Here is a 21,389-nt window from a genome sequence, read left to right as displayed (position 1 = left end):
ATTTTTAATCAGGAAATGAAAGAATAAACTTGCCAAAATATTTTTGCTTAATGCTGACTTTCAAATAAGCACAAAGAAGAATGGTGTTAAGGCATTCATATTATGGATGTTATTATATTTACTTATACTTCTAGAAAATACTAATAGAATATATGTATATAAAAAACCCAACCCCAAACAACCAAGATTCCCACCCCCAACCAAAAAAAGAGAAAGGAAAAAAGAAAGATTAAACAAAGTCACCAGAGTATACAATGATGTAATTTTACTGGTCTTTATTTTCATGTTTCTAAAGAATCAGACTTTGAGATGCCATATGTTTCTAGTTTTAGCATTTATTTTATAGTCAGAAAAAAAAAACCAACAAAAAAATTAAGATTTCTGAACTATTCAATGCTTGAGACAAATTCAGATGTGACTTAAAAAGTAATTCAGCAGCAAATGAGGCTCGTGCATTTTCTCTTTGAAACAATGCAATGAAAAGGGAAGAAACCATACAACCATCGTCATTCATGTGGCAACAATAGATCTGCCTCTGCAGCAGCCAAAACAAGTTCTTTAAACTGTGCATTGCTAGGATTAATAAAAACTGAAAAATACAGACCAAGAAAGAAGACAATTTTTCTCTTGACTATTTCCATGTAACTCTGTTGTTCCCATTGTCTTTCTTCTAGTGACTGTGCCTCATCAGCCTAAACTGTTGGTTTCAGTATCTGTTTTCCCAGTGTGATGTAGGACATTAACTGTTGCTTCTAGTGAAGCCAAAATGAGATGACAAGAAGAACATTAAAGCGATCTTTTAATTTCATCTCCAAAGATGAAAAGTAAACACAGCATGCTTATGCATGGCTTTCTGTAGGGATATTGTTGTGCTGGAAGTCATCTGAAGAATTAAGACTGAATCTATTCTAGTGGGGTGCAGGGTCCTATTTGCTGTTCCAGGAAAGCATTTTGGCTCACTGTCTATAAGTCAAAGCAGCTCCAGCCAGTAACAAGAAAGCTTGCAAGCTTACAAAAATCGTCATAATGAAATAGAGAGATGGTACAGAGTTATACACACTTAGATACATACAAAGCACCTCCCTGATCAAATAGTATGAGGAAAAATAATCTCAACTGCATAGGATTTCAAGATGTTAATCTGAAGACAATTACAGAAAAATGGCTCTTTGTCAGGCTGCCTTGACAAGAGATACAGAGACAGCAAACACATGAACCAAATGTTCCTGTTGTGCCTGTGAGTTTATAAGGAAACTTTTCTTTGGTGACTTTGCATTGTTAAAGGCCAACTTGTACATATATTTATCTGACAGCAGATGCCGTCATCTGACTTTAGTGCCTTAATCTGCTACTAAAAACAGCTTTATTTTTCTCTTTCCGATAAAAAATTAACAAGGTTGTATATATTGTATGCAGATATCTCTTTGTGTTAAAATAAGTTATTTTAACATTGCAGATCTTCCAACTATTGGCTCAACCGCATCCAGTCCTTTCTCTATTGCAATGAAAATGGTCTCCTGGGAAGCTTCTCTGAAGAGACTCATACATGCACCTGCCCTAATGACCAGGTTGCCTGCCATGGGTTCCTTCCCTGCACAGTTGGAGATGGCTCTGCGTGCTTGAGCTGTGCTCCTGACAATCGCACCCGCTGTGGGAGCTGCAATGCTGGCTACATGCTAAGCCAAGGGCTTTGCAAGCCTGAGGTGGCAGAATCGACAGAGCACTACATTGGGTTCGAGACCGACCTTCAGGATCTGGAAATGAAGTATTTACTGCAGAAGACAGACCGGAGAATTGAGGTCCATGCTATTTTCATCAGCAATGACATGCGCCTCAACAGCTGGTTTGATCCTTCTTGGCGCAAGCGGATGCTCCTTACTCTTAAGAGTAACAAGTACAAGTCTAGCCTGGTCCATATGATACTGGGCCTCTCTCTTCAAATTTGCCTAACTAAAAACAGCACCTTAGAGCCCGTTCTTGCTGTTTATGTCAACCCTTTTGGGGGCAGCCACTCTGAGAGCTGGTTTATGCCTGTGAATGAAAATAATTTCCCAGACTGGGAGCGGACTAAACTGGACTTACCCCTTCAGTGTTATAACTGGACGCTGACTCTGGGCAACAAGTGGAAGACATTTTTTGAAACTGTACACATCTATTTGAGGAGTCGAATAAAGTCAAATGGTCCAAATGGCAATGAGAGCATCTACTATGAACCCCTGGAATTTATTGATCCCTCAAGAAATCTGGGCTACATGAAAATCAATAACATCCAAGTGTTTGGCTACAGCATGCACTTTGACCCAGAAGCAATTCGAGACTTGATTTTGCAGCTGGACTACCCCTATACTCAGGGATCACAGGACTCAGCACTTTTGCAGTTGTTAGAGATACGGGATCGTGTAAATAAACTCTCTCCACCTGGTCAACGTCGTCTAGACCTCTTCTCTTGCTTGCTCCGTCATAGACTTAAACTGTCTACCAGTGAAGTGGTGAGGATTCAATCTGCTTTGCAGGCCTTTAATGCCAAATTGCCAAACACAGTGGATTATGACACAACCAAATTATGTAGTTAACCATAAATGTGAAGCACAACACAAAACCTTGAAGTTTTTACAGTGCTTTTGTGGAACAGTTTATGTTTGGAAGAGTAAATTTAAATTGTCTTTTCAATATCTGTCTTATATCAGTCAATACTGTTGGATGGCAATTTACAGACATGAACTTGCTGACAATGAATATATTATATCTGCAGTTTTGGTTTATGAATGAAATAAATACTGACACCAGTCTAGAAGACATTCTACTTTTTACAATAAATTTCATTTGTAATTTTATATGTTCCGTGGCAATGCTTTTGTGCATTACATCCTCTAGAGGGAACATAGAAGGATACCAATAAAATTTTGTAGCTGAACAGTTATTAAAAAGAAATGCTGTGGGATTCTTCTTTCTTACACAAAAGTAGTAACCTTCATACACTTTTGTGTGTGTTGAACACAGGAGGTATAGCTAAAGAGAAGATAGTGACTCAAAATTTTAGCAGAAGCTGTAGAAAAGTCAAAGCCATAGAATATTTTATTCTTAGGGCGTGTATCTAAATGTTCATGCTGAGCTGAAGTGACAACTGTAGTGATGCTTTACTAGCTACACCTGAGACTTTCCTAAGGCATGCCCTTTTCAAGGTGCTTAACATGACATACAGACTCCCAGAGTGGTAATATTGAGTGTTTTAGGATGGACAGGAGGTTAGTATTGAGAGATGCACAGTAATGAAAGGTTGCACTAGCTCAATAGGAGACAGGTGAGAGGCTGTCTTTGCAACTAATATTACATTACAAAAGAAACAATCTTTTCCAGCCAAAGTACTTTTTGAAAATCTCCCTAATCCTTTGCTTTGCATATTTATAGAAAGAATTAAGCACATGTATACATTACTTCCTCCTAAATACAAACACTATCATATTTATCCAGAATAACCTGTTTTGAACTATTGAAATCTAGTTTATAAAGCTGAAAGTGCAAATAAATGTCATTATCAATTAATGAAATTAATTAAATGCACATGACTGTGGATCAGAATTAGGTTCTTTGGTATTTCACACATTCTAGCAGAAAAAATACATCTGAGACAGCAGAACCTGGGACTCTGAAGAAGGTTTTGCTACCTCTTGAAAGAGAATAGAACAAATGGCTGGGCTGTTAGAAGTCCTTATTAGTAAAAACAGGGTGAAGTGAAGGAAATAATTGATACAAAGTCTTTTAGTCTGAATCTGTGTCATTCATGTGAAAGCCAACTTGTTTTTTAACACGGGGAAGTATTATATATAAAACTACCATTTTATGTGCAAGCACAGAAAGAAAAAATACCCAATATTTAATTAATTTAAAATTTTAATTCAACTAGACTTCAATTAATTTCAATTAAATTCAGTTTTATTAATTTCAATTTAGTTATATTACAATTCAATTCTGAATTGTAGCCTAACCTGAATTTAAGGTACACTCCTCACTTCATTTCTAGCTAGACCACAGCAGCACAAGAAATGCAATGTTTCATAAATATACGTAAGCAAAATAAAATGCAAAGCCAGAAACACTTTAGAAAGCCTACTGCCAAGGAAAATCTTTTCTGTAGTGATTCCTGTCTCTCCTGATTTCACCAAATTTTATAAGGATTACTATTCCACCACCACACATTCAGATAATTCCTCAGACCTTCTATACTAGGAAGCCCCCCTGAGCTAAAATTAGCATTTTTTTCTTGTAATCAACTTCTAGATGAATTCCTGTTTGTTTTCTACTCACAGCTTTCTTTTGCTGGTAAATAATGTATCATGGCCCCTTTTCTATGTGTCAAAATTTTGGCTTGCTCTTGCACTGGTAAGACCTTCTCAGTTAAGATTCTTACTATTCCTGTTTTAATCTCCAAGTCTTTCCTTTGGTATATCTCTGGCAACTATAATAAATTGTAGAATTAGATAGTTTGATTTTACTACTCGGTACCTTGTGTAGTCTTTTTAAATAAACAAAAGACTATGATGTTATAAAATGAACAAAAAGCAAAAAAGTCCTCTTGTGTTCATAGAAAGTAAAAGTTACAATAGAATTGTGGGGCAATGATAAAGCATTTGCTTATGTTATCCCTTCACTAGGGAAAAATACTAATATGTCACTGTAAATGATCTGAGGTTTTTCCCCTCTCATTCATGCTCCTTCCTAAAATAGTTCCTCAATAACTATTTTTTTCTTTCTGGATTGTTGGGTTTTTTTAAATATCGTTCTCTGCCAAGATGGAAAATTCCTCACTATGCCCAAATATGTACACAATAGAATGTACAAATAAGAAGGAGCCAAAAGAGGTTTCAGTGAGACACCATTTAATTATTATACAACAAATTAAGTGTATTTGGCTAGACTAGTGGAAAACGCCTGTCATTACTGTATCTTTGTGCCAAATTAAAAGTATGATACAACTTTCTTAGCCTACTAGTCATGGACTAGTTTCAGATTTTGGAACCTGTGGGATCTTGGAACAGTGAGCATTTCTGTTTTACCAAAACTGGATTCCATAAAGACAAATATAAAAGAAAAAACAAAAAAAAAGTGAATAGTGAAAAAAAAAAGTCACAGGATTTATCTGGTTCTCAAGTTACAAACAGGAGCCAACAATATTTCCCTTTTGATATTTTTCCAACGGAAATCTTTCTATGTTCTCAAAAAGAACTTCAGGGTGTGCAAAAAAAAGAGAAGTCTAGATAAGTCAAAACAGTCAGGGACTTAATCCATAAGAAAATTTTGTAATAAGATATGAACACAATTGTGGGGAAGAAAGAACGGTGCCTACTTCTATGTACACTCATTTCCATCTGGACACTGCAGATATTTAGTGTATGCTGTACATCAGATCCTGACTCTGGTTATTTTGCTGTCCATTTCCCTTTGCATTCACCAATGCTGTTATTACCTGCCATTATAAACTGAAAAAAATCCAAGGAAATTATAGTAATATATGGAACTGTACCATGACAACCTAAACCATTATTCAGAACAAACTTTAGTGACCATAGTTACAATAACCAGGTAGATATTAATTATAACATAGTAACCTTCCTGCTTAAGTGAAGGCAACTGTTATCTGATACAAAACTCTTATAACAGTATTTTCCAAGTAAATACAATTTAGATCATGTCTGAAGGCTGGGACCCAAACTGATATCTAGAAGTTCTACTTCAGGAACAAATTGTAATAAGGATGGGCTACCTTATCACTGCCTAGAAACCAGAATTAGGTTTGCCAGAATGATCTAAATCTCTCGATGACACAATTCAGAATACAGAGGCTGAATTAAATCATACTAAAAATATCATGAAGATGAATAAACTTTCATTTCTCCCATTTCTTACTGAAAAGAGATAAACAGAAAATGTGTTCAAATTCCAATGGCTGAAAGTGAGGAGAGGTGTAATTGTATTTCAGGGTGTTTCCTCCTTTGCCACAGTACTGTTATACCTGTACAAATATTTGGAGGAAGAGCCTTTGTTTCCAAAAGTTTGCATATGCTGACTGTATTTATTGTGAAAGTGTTTATTCAGCAGATACTTCAAGTCAGTAAAGAGGTAAAAGCCAAGAGAAGTCAGTTTTTCCCAGGCTGAGTAGGCAGTCAGGCAGGTTGAGCAGGAGAGAGGACAGAGACATGAAGGAGGGTACTACAATTATCAAAAGGTCATTTGATTGAAAACACAGCACATATTCCAGGTACAAAGCAAAACATAGCAGTGCACCAAGGAAGAAAAGTGATCAACACCCACATCACTACTGAGCTACATCTAAACTTTGAGTCCTGCATGGCAATAGAGCCATGACAGCAAATAGGTAAATGTGATATGGTGAAGGATCAGACTTTTACAATCCAGCAGCTATTGTTTCTTTGACAGGTAGGTGACAGAATCTGAACCATACTTGTGCTAGCACAGTCACCCTTATGAATGGGAGCATGCTCTAGATGGTGCAACAGGGGCTCCTGCCAAGATAGCTAGAGTGCAAGTGGGAAGCCAGGAAAAAGTGGAGAGAGGGAAGGAACCAAGATCTCATTTTACTAGGCTTTTAAGCAAGTGGAAGAGAGCCCCTATGTTCCATTGTAGTTAAAACAAGATACCTTGTGTGTGGTAGGAGTTCGGTAACAAGAAATGTCATGGCTCCTTTTCATGCAAATCAGTGTCATGAGAGACCTTGACACCACAGCTAGTATGGTGTAATTACTGCCATATACAGTTGATTGAGACTTACAGCACAGGCAGTTTATAGGGCTGCATGACTGATTTGGGGTCTATTCACTCAGCCTCATATTCTAAGCAAGAAATCTATTCTAGATGTAGCATAGTAATCTAATGTTCTTCTGCATACGGATATCACTTATGAAGCAACCTGTAACCCTGAGGCACAGTGTATATAATGTTAACTTATCCACATGACAGAGGAGTGTACGGCTTTGAGACATTCTAGGTTCACAACTTTGGCAGAGTGGCCACACCACAGATTACACCACTTTCGGAGCAAGTGCATGTGGAGAGGCAGGAGTCACAATTTCTTCCTCTCCTCACCAAAACAACAACATTAAGGTGTGAATTATGATTAAGGAAAACAGTTTTACCTCCCTGAAATGGTGCAAATTTTTCCTTCCCTACAGATTATTTCTTGGATGGTAACGTGCATCTACAACTATCAGTGTCTCTTGTCAACACACTTACATATTCCTCTTTATTTTACGGCACATTTTAGTCCAACATACACATATATGAAAGAGAAATACAGCTAAATGACAATGCTAGTAACAATAGTGGATGCAGGGTTATCTGCTCGCTGGGCACAGCTGCACTAGTTACTGTGTATCTGCCTATGATCTCCTCTTCAACATACAGCAAACAGAAAAGAGGGTACCTGGGAGGCAGAGATGGCTTTGCTCTGAAAAAAATACTCCCCTGAAAGGGCCTAATCCAGAGCGTGACCACCTTTTGGACACATTACAAGAGCTTTCTCTTTTTGAAAAAAGACTTTTTGTCATTTGTCAGCAGACATGAAAGGTGAAAGAGAAGAGGAGGATTTAAACAAAGCTAGGTGTGAGCATATCAAACTATGATTCTTCTGTGGGGAAGGGGGAAAAACAAAGAAGCTTTGAAGTCCCTTTGGGATCTCATCACAGGTGCGTACATTTATTTTCATGTATTATTTCTCAGCTTTAACAGTTTAAGAGACCAAAATGAACAAATGTGACTGACTTTGAAAATATCAGTGTTATTTCTAATAAGTCTTAGGTTAACGGAATATATTGATGACAAATTTTTTTCCTTCATCAGAAAAAGCAATGTAATCCCTGCCATATTCTCTTATTAGAATAAATTGGAGTAGTTCTATCACTTCAGTTCATCCCAGATATATTTGAGATTTTTTATTAAAGTAGCTGGATTATACACACACATACTTATTGAACTTGCCTAGTTACTTTTTTCTTTAAGAGGCAACTTTTAGAGTCTTTGATAAAGTTGGGAAAAGCTATTATATAAAGAGCTCAGACAGACTGAGCAGTAATCCCCCTGCAAGTCCAGATATTTGACTTTAAGGTTAATAGATGTCACTTCCACCTAAGCACTCTAGGAACAAGCAACTCATGAGAAGCTGAAGTTGCTTTGTAAGCAAGCTCTTCGTCACACTGATATAAGGTAACACGTTTCAGATCACTGAAGCCATCCATACCTACATGGAGGCATTCATCTGGTGAAACTTAAGGGATCTAAAATTAGGGTTTTAAAATAGAAGCATAGGCTTCTATTTGGAATAAAGGTCTGAAGGGAAATTCAGACATCTCAATAGCCTACATCTGTCCATCAACTATCCAAAGATCCCAGGTTCCTAACCTAGATTAGATGTATAATGTTGGACAGTGTGAATAATCAAGCCATGCACAAAAATGGGCAGAAGTCCTAAGGCTGTTATTGCCAACTCTGTTGAGCCTAGGGCCATTCCCTAGGAAAATCTACAACATAAGTAAGACACTAGAGGAAAAAAAAAGAAAAAGAAAAAAAAGCAGTCATCAATACAAAAAAACAGTTATAAAAAAAAGCAGTAAGAAGTCATTAAGGGTCACATTTAGCCACTGCATAATCATGCAGGAAGCTGCCTTAGTAATGCACTGAAATTCAGCAAGGTGTGATGTAGCTTAATGTGAAGACTACTGTAGAATCAGGCCTTAAGGAAATATTTTTAAAACATTAGGAGAAAATGTAAAATCTTCTTATGAAATACGATGTTTGGATTTATAACTGAGTTTCCCCTGGTAAGTTCTGGGAAATTTCCCTAAATCAAATTAAAATCAGGGAGCTCAGCCTGCCTCATAAATCACTAGTCTGAACTAGGCATGCTTCAAGTGATGCACGTCCAAGTCAGGAAGCATGAGGATAAATTTAATGACATGAAATGAGCCTGTTAGACCTGGATAAAACTGTGAATAGGCACTTTTTATACCTTGTCTAGACAACTGCAAATAAGGCTTGTTTTTGTAAAATACAGGATGAAGTGTCCACGTGTGCAAACTATATTGCTACAGCCCCACTTGATCTTATTCAAGAGCTTATTGCACATTCACAGTAATGAAAAACTTTTCTGCCCAAACAATTTTGGAGGTTACTCCAAAATTTGAACCTGAAAATGCTCACATAAGTATCAGGTCTTGGATATCTGCTTCTGCAATGTCTGTGCTAGCAGGCAGGAGGCAACTAGGGAACAGGAAAAACGCTGTAAATGAAGCCCCTTCAGCTTAAGAAGTTTATCACTTGGGTAGGAAAGAGATCTTCGTTCTGCTTGAAGAATTATCACTAATTCACAGTGTAAAGATAGAATATATGATTGTAATAGACTTCATATACAATCAGTTAGATATAGTGGAAGGCATCTGTGACCAGCTTCCACTTGCTAGGAAAGCAGCAATGCACTTGCCACGTAATTGAACTTCACTTGGGAGGTGTTTGGGGGGTTCATAGTCTTGCAAGAAAGGACCTACTGGTGGGAGAAAGCACTTGTGCCTGGCTCCTAATTAGTATTTAACTGGCACTTAAGGAGCACAGTGACCTGCAGTGCTGCAAATAGGGGCTGCCAACAGAGATGTAGCAGTTTGCATGCCAGTTTGGGGGGGGGGGGGGGGGCGCAGGGTGCCAGAATGTCCCAGGATGATGCTTGAGCTGCTTTGAGATGATAGTGAGATCTGTGCTGGTGTTCTGGTAGGACAACTGGTGATCATTTCAGACTGTGGTGACACAACACAGGATGCTGCTCCTGTAGCAACCCCCCTGGCCTGTTCTTAGTATATCAGGGACATCAACTCAGACAGAGCTGCTGAGGGGAGATGTGGTTAGTCATTTAAGTGATGGGCTGCAGCAAGTGGCTGGTGCTCCTCCAGGACCTGAGATGGGGGTGGACCTTGTCTGTGGGAGGTGTGCCTTCAGTCACTGAGCTCTCAGATGAAGGGATGCAGAAAGAGGTCAGTGGAGTATGCTCCATATGGGAAGTTGAGCGAAGTTGATGATAGGATGTTAGCAGTGATGCTGAAAGGACAAGAGCTGAGGTCTCAGGGTGCAGAACAGGATGGCCAAAAGCAAGGCTCAGGCAGGGGCAGGGAAGTGATTCTTAGGACAAGACATCTTCAAAGCTTGGCATCCATGGCACCAAGATAACTGCTTTACTTTCTTATGGAAAAAAAAAAGATGAAGAGACATGGCGTCCTAGCAATGGAAGGTGAAGAGAAATTAATTAGTTCCTTTTCTGCTGGAAGAGACAATTGGGCCAACAGCTCCTGCTCAACAGGTCAAAGCCAGTAGGAAGAAGGAGCAAGGACTACTAAGGTGTTAGGACTGAAATACTGGGTCCAATTCTTCCCAGATCAAAACAGACATTGTGTAACTGAAGATGGTCCAGTGGAGGGCCACCAAGATGATTATAGAGTCAGAAAACTCGTCAAGGTTGAAAGAATTGGAGTTCAGCTAGAGAGGAGAAGGATTGAGGGGGAGATCTAATCCCAGTCTTTCTACAGAATACTGCATAAGAGAAGATGAAGGAACTCTGTCTACCAGGATGCAGGATGAAAGGGACAGAGGTGATGGGCACAATTTGCTTCAGGAGAAAATCCATATGGATATAATGAAAAAAATCTTGATTGTGACAACAACAAACATTGTAATGAATTGCGCAGAGAAGTGATGGAATCAAGCCTTGCTTTGGCACGGTCCTGGATAAGCTGGCCTTGGTCTTAAACAAAGTTGATACCAGATGATTTCCAGACATCCCTGCCAGAGATCCCAACCTGGGATTTTCTGTGTTTCTATAAGGCTAAAGGAGCTAAATCTTACGGCCTCAGTCATACATGCCGCTTCTGTTATGGCATTTCTGACCACACTACAGGATGAATTAGTCCAATATTAGAAATACTCAAAAATATTTTTAAAACTAATTTTAAACTGGAAATAGAGTTTATGAATTTATCTGGCTTGTACTGTCAGTATTGGACTTTCCTGTGATACATCATTATGAATTATCACTGTAGTGCATTCATATTGTGAACACAAGAAACCCAGAACAGTATCTTCTAATTCAAATTCTATGATTCACTTGCTTCAGTTACAAGATATGGTTCACATGGAATAATCAATTGTAAAACATAGTGAAAAAGTGCAGAAGTTCTGTAGAGAAAATTCTGGAAGGTTTTGTAGGAAGAAGTGTCAAAAAGTCCTGTTGTGTGTAAAGTACTGCTAACATGAAGAATACATGTGAAGAAAAAAGATAGGTCAGCGATACATTTTTCCTGGTGTACAGGCATGTTTTCCTGGGAAATCACAAAATTCTACAGAAGAAATTCTCGTCTTCTTCCCCTGCATGAGCAGGAACAGCTGCTCAAATCAGGACTCGGTCTTTGCTGTAGGTGGGCATCTTCCCCTGGACTGCAGTTTCAGTAGGGCCATGTGTAAAGACCTTTCTGCTTCTGGACAAGAAGAAAGAGCAAGTGTGTGAACATTGTGGAAATACTCATATTCGAAGAAAATTTCAGAACTGAGGGAAAGAGTACAGTGGTCTGTCATCTGAGAAAAAAATTGAAAAATTGCCAAATCATTACTGCATACATGACAAGCAACACACAAGTCCTCAGATAATGCCTTTGCTCTCTATTTAACAGACAGTTTTCCTTAAATCTTGGTCAAAGTATGCTGGCTGAACAGAATGAATTGAAAGCTGAAGTGTGAACAGTCAAAGACGGATACACTCAAAATCTTAACATAAGGACACAAAGACAAAGCTGAATCCTACTTGAAGTAGCCACTTAATGTGCAAACCTTCTTCAACAATCCTAAATACCAGAAACCCCCAAAACCAAACAAAAATCAAAATGCAAGTATCCCAATGAAATCCATAACTTTTTTTTGATTAAAAAAAAAAAAATCAGGTGGCTTTCTCAAACAATATCATTCTGTTCTGCCTATCTGTTTACTAAACAATCAATCTGCAGTCCAGAAGCTGTATGTATTACTTTATCAAGGATTTAGGGCCCAGTGGCAAGAGTCATGATCCATGATTTGTGAATATAAAGTATTGGTTTCAATCCTGGACTGCAGAAAAGTCAATAGAAGTGTGTGCAACAGTGGATCAAAACAGATACAAATTCATTTGACAGTATCTGATATTTTAAGATCTGCCCAATCTACAGCTTGGATGAGGATATGGAGCTAAAATCTCTTTATGATACTGATGGGTGATCTCCCTCCCACTTATCCCTAGAAAGAGGGCAGACATTCAGCTTCATAATCAGAAGGAACTTTTGAACTCTTTCTGCTTTTACAGACACCCTGTTGCACTGACCTTCAAAATCTTATGATACAAAGCCTGTAACTCCATAAAAACTGTTCCTTTGGCCCAGTGAAGTACATCAGAGAACTTTTATATAGACTCATCTGGGTCAGTGAAGCCTACCCAAGGAATCCAAGATGGTAGAAAACCTTACTATTTTATGCTCTAAACCACAACAATTTGAATCTGTCTTCTCAAGAATCAGCACTCCATCTTTATGCATATTTCTAGAAGGCCTTGACATTAAAAAGACACACACACAAACACATACACAAAGACAGAAATTTATCTTCTTCCTCCTCCCACCAGAAAAAAATCTTCCTAAAAAATAGAACTCTCCAGACAAAGAAGTACTTCATCGCTCAGACATCTCCACAGGAAAGGGTAAGGAAAAACAGACTATAACAATTATTAGTTGCTTCTGTTAACATTCAAAATCTTGTTGTAGACAACATTAAAACACTTTACATGTAAAGCCAAGAATTTATTGTTACTTAATACCGTAACAGAATAATCAGAGAATTAATATTAGTTCAGATCAAATTATCAGAATAAAAACAAAGAGTAAAATACTACTACACAGAAAATAATAATAATAACAACAACAATAATTATAGTTAAACTTATTATTTGACTTCAGGCAAATGTATTTGGAGCAAGGTGCAGCAAGTTCTCAGCATCCCAGTCCCTTTGCTAGGAGGAATAGGATGTGATCTTCCACCCCCACCATCCCCCAGGGACATGCTTAGTATTTTCACATGTTTTCTAACAAACTTGTACACCTTGCTCTTCCTTCACTGGTGTGAAAGTTCATACTATATGTGAATTCACTGCATGTGGTGCATTCTGCATAGCTTAGATATCTGGGTTTTGTTCTCTTTGTTACTTCTAAACTAATTTTTTCCAACTCCAGGTCTTGGGTTTTTTAATTGACTATAGGTGAACTGTCCAGTGCCAAGCCTGTGCCCCATCTCTTATTATCCTGTGCTGGCCTCCTCTACACTGCAGCCTGTGTCCCCATGTCTTAAGGCTTCTGCTATCAGACTGAGCCTGTAGTCCTCCACACTACATCATTATGTTCAAGTCATGTTCTGCTACACAAAACAACTACTTCTTAATACTACTTATATAAAAACTCTGGTTGTACTATAGAAGATAAACAAAAGAAAAACAAATTAGCCATAGCCACCTAGTTGCTAGGGAAAAAAATAATTGTTACAGCTAGACTGAGTAAAATCAAAGCTACTGCCAGTAAGTTAAGAAAAGTTCAGACAGTGAAAGCCTGATAAGGCTCAGTGCTAAGGCTTTGCAAACTCAATACAAAGTTTGTGACCCATTACTACCATTGGCAATACCTTATTGCAGAGTTATACTTCCTACTTGTCTAGAAAAACACTAAGAATACACAGTGCAATGTAAATACCTACATCTGACTGAAGCTTTCAGAGATGCTAATAAAAAAAAGAATATTTTCTGTAACAAGATTTTCAATGATACTCTGGTCTACCCTATTAACTCCAAAGGACACATTAAAAGCTTAGCACAATTTCAGATATTCCAGTGGTACTAGTATGATGGCCTAGTTTCCATTTAGAAGGACATTGGCTTGCCTTTGTTTTCATTTCCAGAGTGCTTCATTAAGTTTACAAATGTTTCATTAAGTTCTATTAAAAGCATTAAGCTGAGACTAAGGAGCTGCTCTTTGCACACTGGGTGAAATGGACTCCACGGAAAAAGCCTACTACCAAGAGTGATCAAGAGTGATCTATGAATGCTTTAGCTAATTTGTGGTTTGAGGGAGGATGATTTTTACTTGCTGTTTATTTAAGGGAATGAATTAACATTTTGCCAAACAGATCATATAAATAAATCACCATTTTGATTAGCTTTTTTTTTTTTTTTTTTTTTTAAATTTCCCTGTAGCAAATGTATATTCTCCCTGTTAGCAGGCAGGCTGAACTGACTCATTTAGGAAGTACTGATGTTTTGCCAACTCAAGGACTTTACTGTAAGTCTGATGATACCTCATTTATCTTTTAAACTCCAGGTCTTGGAAAGCTGTCATTAAGTAAGTCTTCACTATGCACACATAAAATTTTCTAATCCTCAAGCTAGGCTAGTAATAATTGGTAATATAATGGGAATATAGTGGGGAATAGCCTTCCAGATGGAATGTTCCATACGAGGCTCAAGCTAAAAGAAAAATCTGAAGTTTTCCAAGCTGCCAAAGCCATCAAAGTTTCTGATATGTAATGTCTCCCATTTCTGTGGCAGATAAAAATCTCACTGTCTTTGCTCTGAGTACAACTGGTATCTGTGGCTGAAACTCACTGGTGTGAAAAATCAAAACCAATACACTAAACAAGTCCAAGTCCTCAACTTTACAATGCACTCTCATGTTTTTTTAAATCTGATTCTGAGGTTCAAATACTTGTTGGTTTTGTTATCATGCTAAGTATATGTAATTTATGCTGATATACCTCTCTGATTACTGGTGTGTGTGTGTTTGTTTTTTAATTGGAAACTCACAACTAATCAAAAAACTATTTCTATCCTTGGCTGAACTTTAATTTTTATATTCAAAATCTTTTACATGCTACAATGTTCTTGGCTCCTTGAGAAGAAGATACTGTTTTCAGAGAAGAGTAAACTCTTCATTCAACATATCCAACATTTTTGTCTTAGTTCTTATATACTTTGTGCTAATTAGGACAGAACCTTAAATAGAATTAATTATTCTATCAATGGAGCATCTAATCTGCACCATACAGAACAACTATTTCATTTGTTAATGAAACTCTACCAAATTACTAATTTGAAAATAAACTGAAAGTGAGGAAGAAAGTGTGAGAAACAGCCCTATGACACCCAGGTGAAAGGGGAAGGAGGGGGAAGCAGTGCTCCAGGCACTGGAGCAGAGGTTCCCCTGCAGCCCATGGAAAGACCACAGCGGGGCAGATATCCACCTTGCAGCCTGCACAGAGGACCCCACACCAGAACAGGTTTACCCTGAAGGACTGCAGCCTGTGGAGAGGACTCATGCTGAAGCTGGGGAAAAGTGGGAGGAGGAAAGAACTACAGAGAGGAACTATTATGGACTGACTGCAAACCCCCCATCACTGGTAGGAAGGAAGTATAGCAGCTGGCAATAGAGGAGTGAATTTGAGCCTGGGAAGAAGGGAGGAGTGGAGGGGGGTGGAAGCTGTTGTTTTAATTTGTCTTTGTTTTGTACTATCCAACTCTGTTTTTAATTAGCAATAAATAATTAATACTTTATTATTTTAATAATAAATATTAAGCTGTTGCAGTGAGCAGGGAACAGCCTGGGCACAGACCACTCTCAGCATGTAGGGAGATCTGGATCCCCGTAAACATACGATATATGAAATCTTTGGTGGTAGTAGTTTAGCCATAATTAACTTCTTGTTGAAAGGTGGTGGGGGAAGAGAGAAATACTGAGTTTATATAGCTGTGTGGCTGCAGCCCACTCATTTAAATAACTTAAATGATTCTTATATCAAAGTTAATGTATAGCATAAACTCAATGACTGTATAAGCACAATTGTTTCAGCTGAGATCTTTCACAGCAGCAATGAGTATGGTACTAAACAAACTGTATCATCCCTGTCTATGATACATTCATCCTTACTTTATTCTACACAAAAATAAAGTACTATATATCTATAGAATGACTAAAAGGTTATTATATCAAATATAATTATGTAATAGCTTTTAATGTATGCAAAGAATCTTATTAATAATTGTAAGATTTTTTTTCTCAAGTTTTCTCAACTATGTTTTGTACTTAGAACATTTATTTCTATTTTTCACATTTTTTTGGTTCCCTAGAAAGTACAAGACAGGTTTATTGTTCTGTCTTCTGTTTTGTTTGAGTTGGTACTATTGTCTTGAGACACTGCTTTACTAAAGAACGTGTGATGAAATACCTGAGATAGAACAGTAAACTTGCTGTATTTTAGGATATCTTGAGAGATTGTTGCTATAAATATACTGTTGTTACTCAAATAACTTGAAGTGTAATAAGACTTTATTTTAATCCTTTTTAGAAATTTCCATTTTTCCATGTGTATTTCTTGCACAAAAGGAGAAAGAACTTTAAATATTTAACATTTGCAACATTTGATAGAAAATTATTGTTGTTGGCTGTAAGTATCTCTTCTCATGAGGAGACCACAAATCCTATCCTTAAGTTACTTTCTGATCTGGATTTTGTGGGGAAAATTATAAAATTAGCTGCTTTCAGAAATGAATAATCATGAATCTCTGGGTTTTCTACCTACCTGAAGTAGAACTCTAAATTAGATGGGTCACAGGAAAGAAAGCATTTCTACACAGAACTACAGCAATTAAGTGGACTCTGTAAAAATCATAGTTGAAAAGTTAAAGAGAATGTTGCAAAAAGCAGGAGCTTGAGAAACTGTGGGTTGTTTGTTTTTTTGGTGGTGTGGTTTTGTTTTCTTTTTTTTCTGTCTATGATTTCAGGGAGTTATAGCAAATAATTTGACACATTCTTCTATATTCAAGTTTCCTCACTGTTTGCATCAAAGTTTCTACACTTACTTCATATTTTCAGTCACTCAGAACTCTATCCTTTGTCTTTGTCCTAAGAAAAATTTCAGTTAGCAGTATGAGCAGGAAAAAACCCAACATCTTGTCATTGCTTGGCAGTGAAAAAAAAAAAAAAAAAAAAGAGAAAACACTCAGGAGGAATAATGCACCAAGCAGCATGAGACAGCCTTATCCTGTAGTACTTTAGTTTTAATGTGTTTTTGCAACGAGAACTGAGAATTTAATTTGGGCTTTACTACAATGCTGCATCATTAACTTCCAAACACCTCTAGAGCTTTTCCATTTCCCTGGCTTCATTGTTAAATCTTGAATTAGACTGCATTAGCCTTTAGTTCAGGTGCAGTATCTACCTCAGTCTTATGCAGCTGTTCTCTTCCTTTAGATAAATGTCCTATTTCTCCTCCTCTCTTCTTTCTGACATTTTTTTCCTTTCTTGAATGTTTGAGATGATAAAATCATTTGTACTAATCCTTACTTTCACATCTAAAAACTAACAGTTAACAAAGGACTGCAGGAAGATCCTATTCAACAGCTACGTGAATAACAGGGATGGTTAAGAGAGACCATAAATAAAATTTTGTGATGTTTTAAATTCTTCTTTCATTCTACTTCAGTGAAAACATTAAACCTTTGAAAAAACCATAATGTTGCAAATATCTAGGTTTTGCTCAGAGAAGTATGGTTTTCATTTCATCTTCTCAACCAGTGGATTTACCAGGATGTCATAAAACTTTCAGAGAGAAAGGCTGTCAAAATACACACAACTCCATGAGATATTTAGCTTTCAATTAAATGGAATTTTCTACTGAAAAACTTTCTGACCAACCTCGGTGAATGATAACAACTCTGACAGATCTCTCTTACATGGGAAGATTTAAGAGAGAGTATGTGTTATATGTACATTCACCTCAGTAACTCCTTGTTCTTGTAGTAACAAGATTTTCCCTATTCTCTCACCAGGCTCTACATCATCACCTGCAAGGAAAGTTAGGTGTCAATGCCAAACTCAAATCAATAAAGAGCTGAAGTACCTGTAATGGTGCCAGAGGTAATGTTTCAATTAATCTTTCTGAATTAATGTCTTCTTCATTTCCAGGAAGTCCAGGGGGATATGTAATGGACCCGATTTGCACTATTAAAATACTGTGAGAAAAATGTTGGTTCTTTAATTTGGATTACAGACCTGCAGGAGGAATTAGGTAGGGGGAACACCATGATGAACCAGTTTGATTCTGGGAAAAAGCAGAGAAACATGCAGTCCCTTTTTATTCTCTTCTGCAACCAGGTAGACAAGCAAAGAGGAATATTGTGCCTGCATTGTACTACCACCAGAGGCACACAAATTTGCTGCCAATTCAGCCTAAAATTAATCACTGGCCTTGGCGACTGGTGGATTTGTGATATTGCAGAAAGACCTCTCCAACTGAGCTCCTCTTGAGGTCTGGAATATTTGGAGTGGTCATCTAGCATCAAAATCAACTGGAGAGAGTAAATGTTGCTCAAACTGCCGGGCCCGTCCAAGTTAACGACGGTGACTGCAAGACCCTGGTCCCCATGAGCTCTATAATTGCCTCAAGGAGAATGAGTGACTTGTGCTCTCTTCTCCAAACACAGGGCACAGGCACCTGCTGCCTTTCTCTCCTACGGTCTCTTTTATAATAGTCAAGCTATTATAATCTGGCTGTACATAATGGTGATGAAGCTTTCTAACAGCACTGCTGATAATGCTGGTATTACTTGGTAATTTCTTCCATTGTGAACACAGGAATGCAATGATTGTTTGCCTGATGTTTGATTGTGATTTTGTCAATATGGAGCTTTCACTTGCCAACAACCAAGAAAGTATCTGATTAACTCTTTTTTTGTGTACTGTTAAAGATATCCGAGTCTCTGCTCTCCTGCTAGGCCGAATAGCAGGAGGGCTCCTCATTACTTCATTCACTGTTTAGTAACAAAACAGCTGTAGGAGTTCAAATGAATGGCTGAATGGAAGAAAGACTGCCATGTTGTTCCAGCACAGCATCTTTTGCACCTTGTCATAGCTAAGTATACATAGATGGTGCCTGTAAGCAGCTTACTAAGATTACCACTGTGTAATTTAGTTCTGTTGGCTGTCGGAGTTTAGTAATTCAATACAACTCATTGTAAAGTTGCCACAAAGAAGAAGTAAACTGATCTGAAATGTAAGAACTTCTCTGCAATTTCTTATTGATTCATAATGAAAATTATCCCTTAACATTAGAAAAGTGCATATTTCTTAAAATATTTAGAGCTTCATTCTCCAAGGTCCTGTGTACTTCTGGGGAAGTCACAAAGAATTTAAGTTATACAGGCATCCCTTAGAGTCTCTCAGCATGTCATTGCTTGGGGCCTAAAAACAGTACAAACAGTGCAAAATTATTCCCTTCTCAACTATTTATATTTAAAAAAAAAAGAAAAAAGTGCAGGGAAATTATTTGATATCATATGAAAAATACGTTCAGAAAATACCAGAATCCTACCATTCAAAGCTGTAAGAATACTTACATCGGCAGAATATTCTTACTTAAAATTAGTTTCTCTCATAAAGCTGTATAGAAAAGATGCCAAAGTCCAGCATGCTAATGACTGATGGGGGTAGCTTGCAGAATACACCCAGACATTTGTTAAGAGGATTATTTTGCATGAAGCATTTCCAGGGACACCGAAACCTTTATTAAGGACCATATCTATACCAAGGTTTCCTTTCAAGACCATGGACTTCTAGAGGAATAACTCTAGGCCATCATATTTTCTACCTGACAATCTCAGGGCCTCTGTCAGAAGAAAGTAACTGTATTTTAAGTGGTGACATGCTTGTAGAAATAAAAGTTCATGAAAGCTGAGTGGGGTTTTTTTTTGGGGGGGTGGGGTATTTTTTTAAAGATCTGTGGAACTTTAGTGGATGTTTTTCTAAGGCTCTGTGCAATTACTAACAACTTCTGTTCAAGGCATTGACATTTATGAAGACTCTAAATGAAGTGCTCTAGCTCAGACTCAGTCTAACAAATCTGAGCAGGGTCAGGAATAGGCTCAGATATTTGCTTATCGATAAAGAATAGTATTTAAAATACAGAAAAAAACCAGTCATTACTTAAGGCCCAGATTGAACATTATGTGTAATTCTAAGATTGTCTTATACATTTTTCTTAATTTATCTTAACAAAATTTGGCAAGTTATTTATAAATAAGAAAAATAATCTTGGGAGTGGCAACATTACTACATCTAGAAGATAGTTTCCTATTGGTAGTCCCATTAATCAGGGTGGGATCCAATCCTAAGCCTACAAATGATCAGTAGAGAAAAAAAATACAATGGAAGGAAGATATCAGCTTTATTACAGTGTGCTCAAAAATATATTTAGAACTTATCAGTATGTCAAATAGCCACTCAGCAACTACCCCTCTGTGTCTTCACAGGACACAGATTTTCTATCTTTTTTTTTGTATATACAACTGATAAAATTATCTAATGAATAATTCATTGAAAGCACCTGCAGCACATGGAAGACTTGGAAATGAGATCAATCAATTGGCATCTGAAATTTGTATTATTAAGTTTCAACAACTGATGATGAGAGAGAAAATGGTCTGTGTGTTCCTCACTCAATGACAACTGTATCTATAACCTAGGCTGGAATTCAGCTCAGTCCTAAAACAGCTTCACAGTCAGAATTAGCATAAGGCCAGTAGCATTTCTTCACATTTATGATGGTGTCATTAATACCAGAATCTAGCCATAAGCATTCATAGAAAACTCAGATATGATATAGCTCCACTGTATTTTGCAGGCTTTAAGGCAATAAATGTCTCCCCCAGAACAGCTTATAAATTCTAACTCTCACAAATAACAACATTATCACCATTCGATGAGGGAAGGCTAATAAATTTTAACAATAACCAAAGCAAAAATAATGCCCTAAAACCCAAGTGAACGAACTGTTCCAACAGAGCTGGATGAAAATCAAGGAAACATTAAGAAGCATAAATACAGTACAGTGCACTACTTACAAATTTGGGTTATTTCAGCCCTCCAAGAACCAATAAGGTTCCAAGTTGTCTCCCCTTTATGGGAACAGAAACTCTCATCAGATCTCATCATATACATGCAAATGCATGATAGAACAAAAATATTCAGTTAAGTACCAAGGATACAAACTTATATTGTCAGAAAGAAAATATGGTGGTTGAAAGCTTTAAATACAATTTAGTAATTCAAAATTTCTAAATATACACAGTTCTTCATACTACATTAAACCAAAACCCGTGTTATGTGCCTCCTCCCCCCCCGCCCTGAAAAAATATTGAGACTTATCTCTGGTGAGGGGTAAGGCTTATCCAAAATCAGCAAGAGAACGTGCATTAACTCTTTCATTGAGTCTGCCATTGCAAACAG

The 21,389-nt window shown here is 37.4% G+C and overlaps 1 protein-coding gene and 1 long non-coding RNA gene across 5 annotated transcripts in view; one reads left to right on the top strand and one right to left on the bottom strand.

Moving 5' to 3' along the window:
- Positions 1-2,931, top strand: part of BRINP3 (BMP/retinoic acid inducible neural specific 3) — a 227,691-nt gene extending 224,760 nt beyond the window's left edge. For all 4 annotated transcript variants that reach the window (XM_030033864.2, XM_030033866.1, XM_030033865.1 and 1 more), the window contains exon 8: positions 1,457-2,931. In XM_030033864.2, the coding sequence (XP_029889724.1) occupies positions 1,457-2,573 (1,117 nt within the window). In that variant the 3' untranslated portion in view covers positions 2,574-2,931. The remainder of the gene's footprint in view (positions 1-1,456) is intronic.
- LOC115349505 overlaps positions 1-21,389 on the bottom strand; it is a 55,729-nt gene that overhangs the window by 22,653 nt on the left and 11,687 nt on the right. The gene's annotated exons all lie outside the window — the stretch shown is intronic.

This window comes from Aquila chrysaetos, chromosome 12, assembly GCF_900496995.4.
Source record: "Aquila chrysaetos chrysaetos chromosome 12, bAquChr1.4, whole genome shotgun sequence".
NCBI lineage: Eukaryota > Metazoa > Chordata > Aves > Accipitriformes > Accipitridae > Aquila > Aquila chrysaetos.
This window is presented reverse-complemented; position numbering and strand designations above follow the sequence as displayed.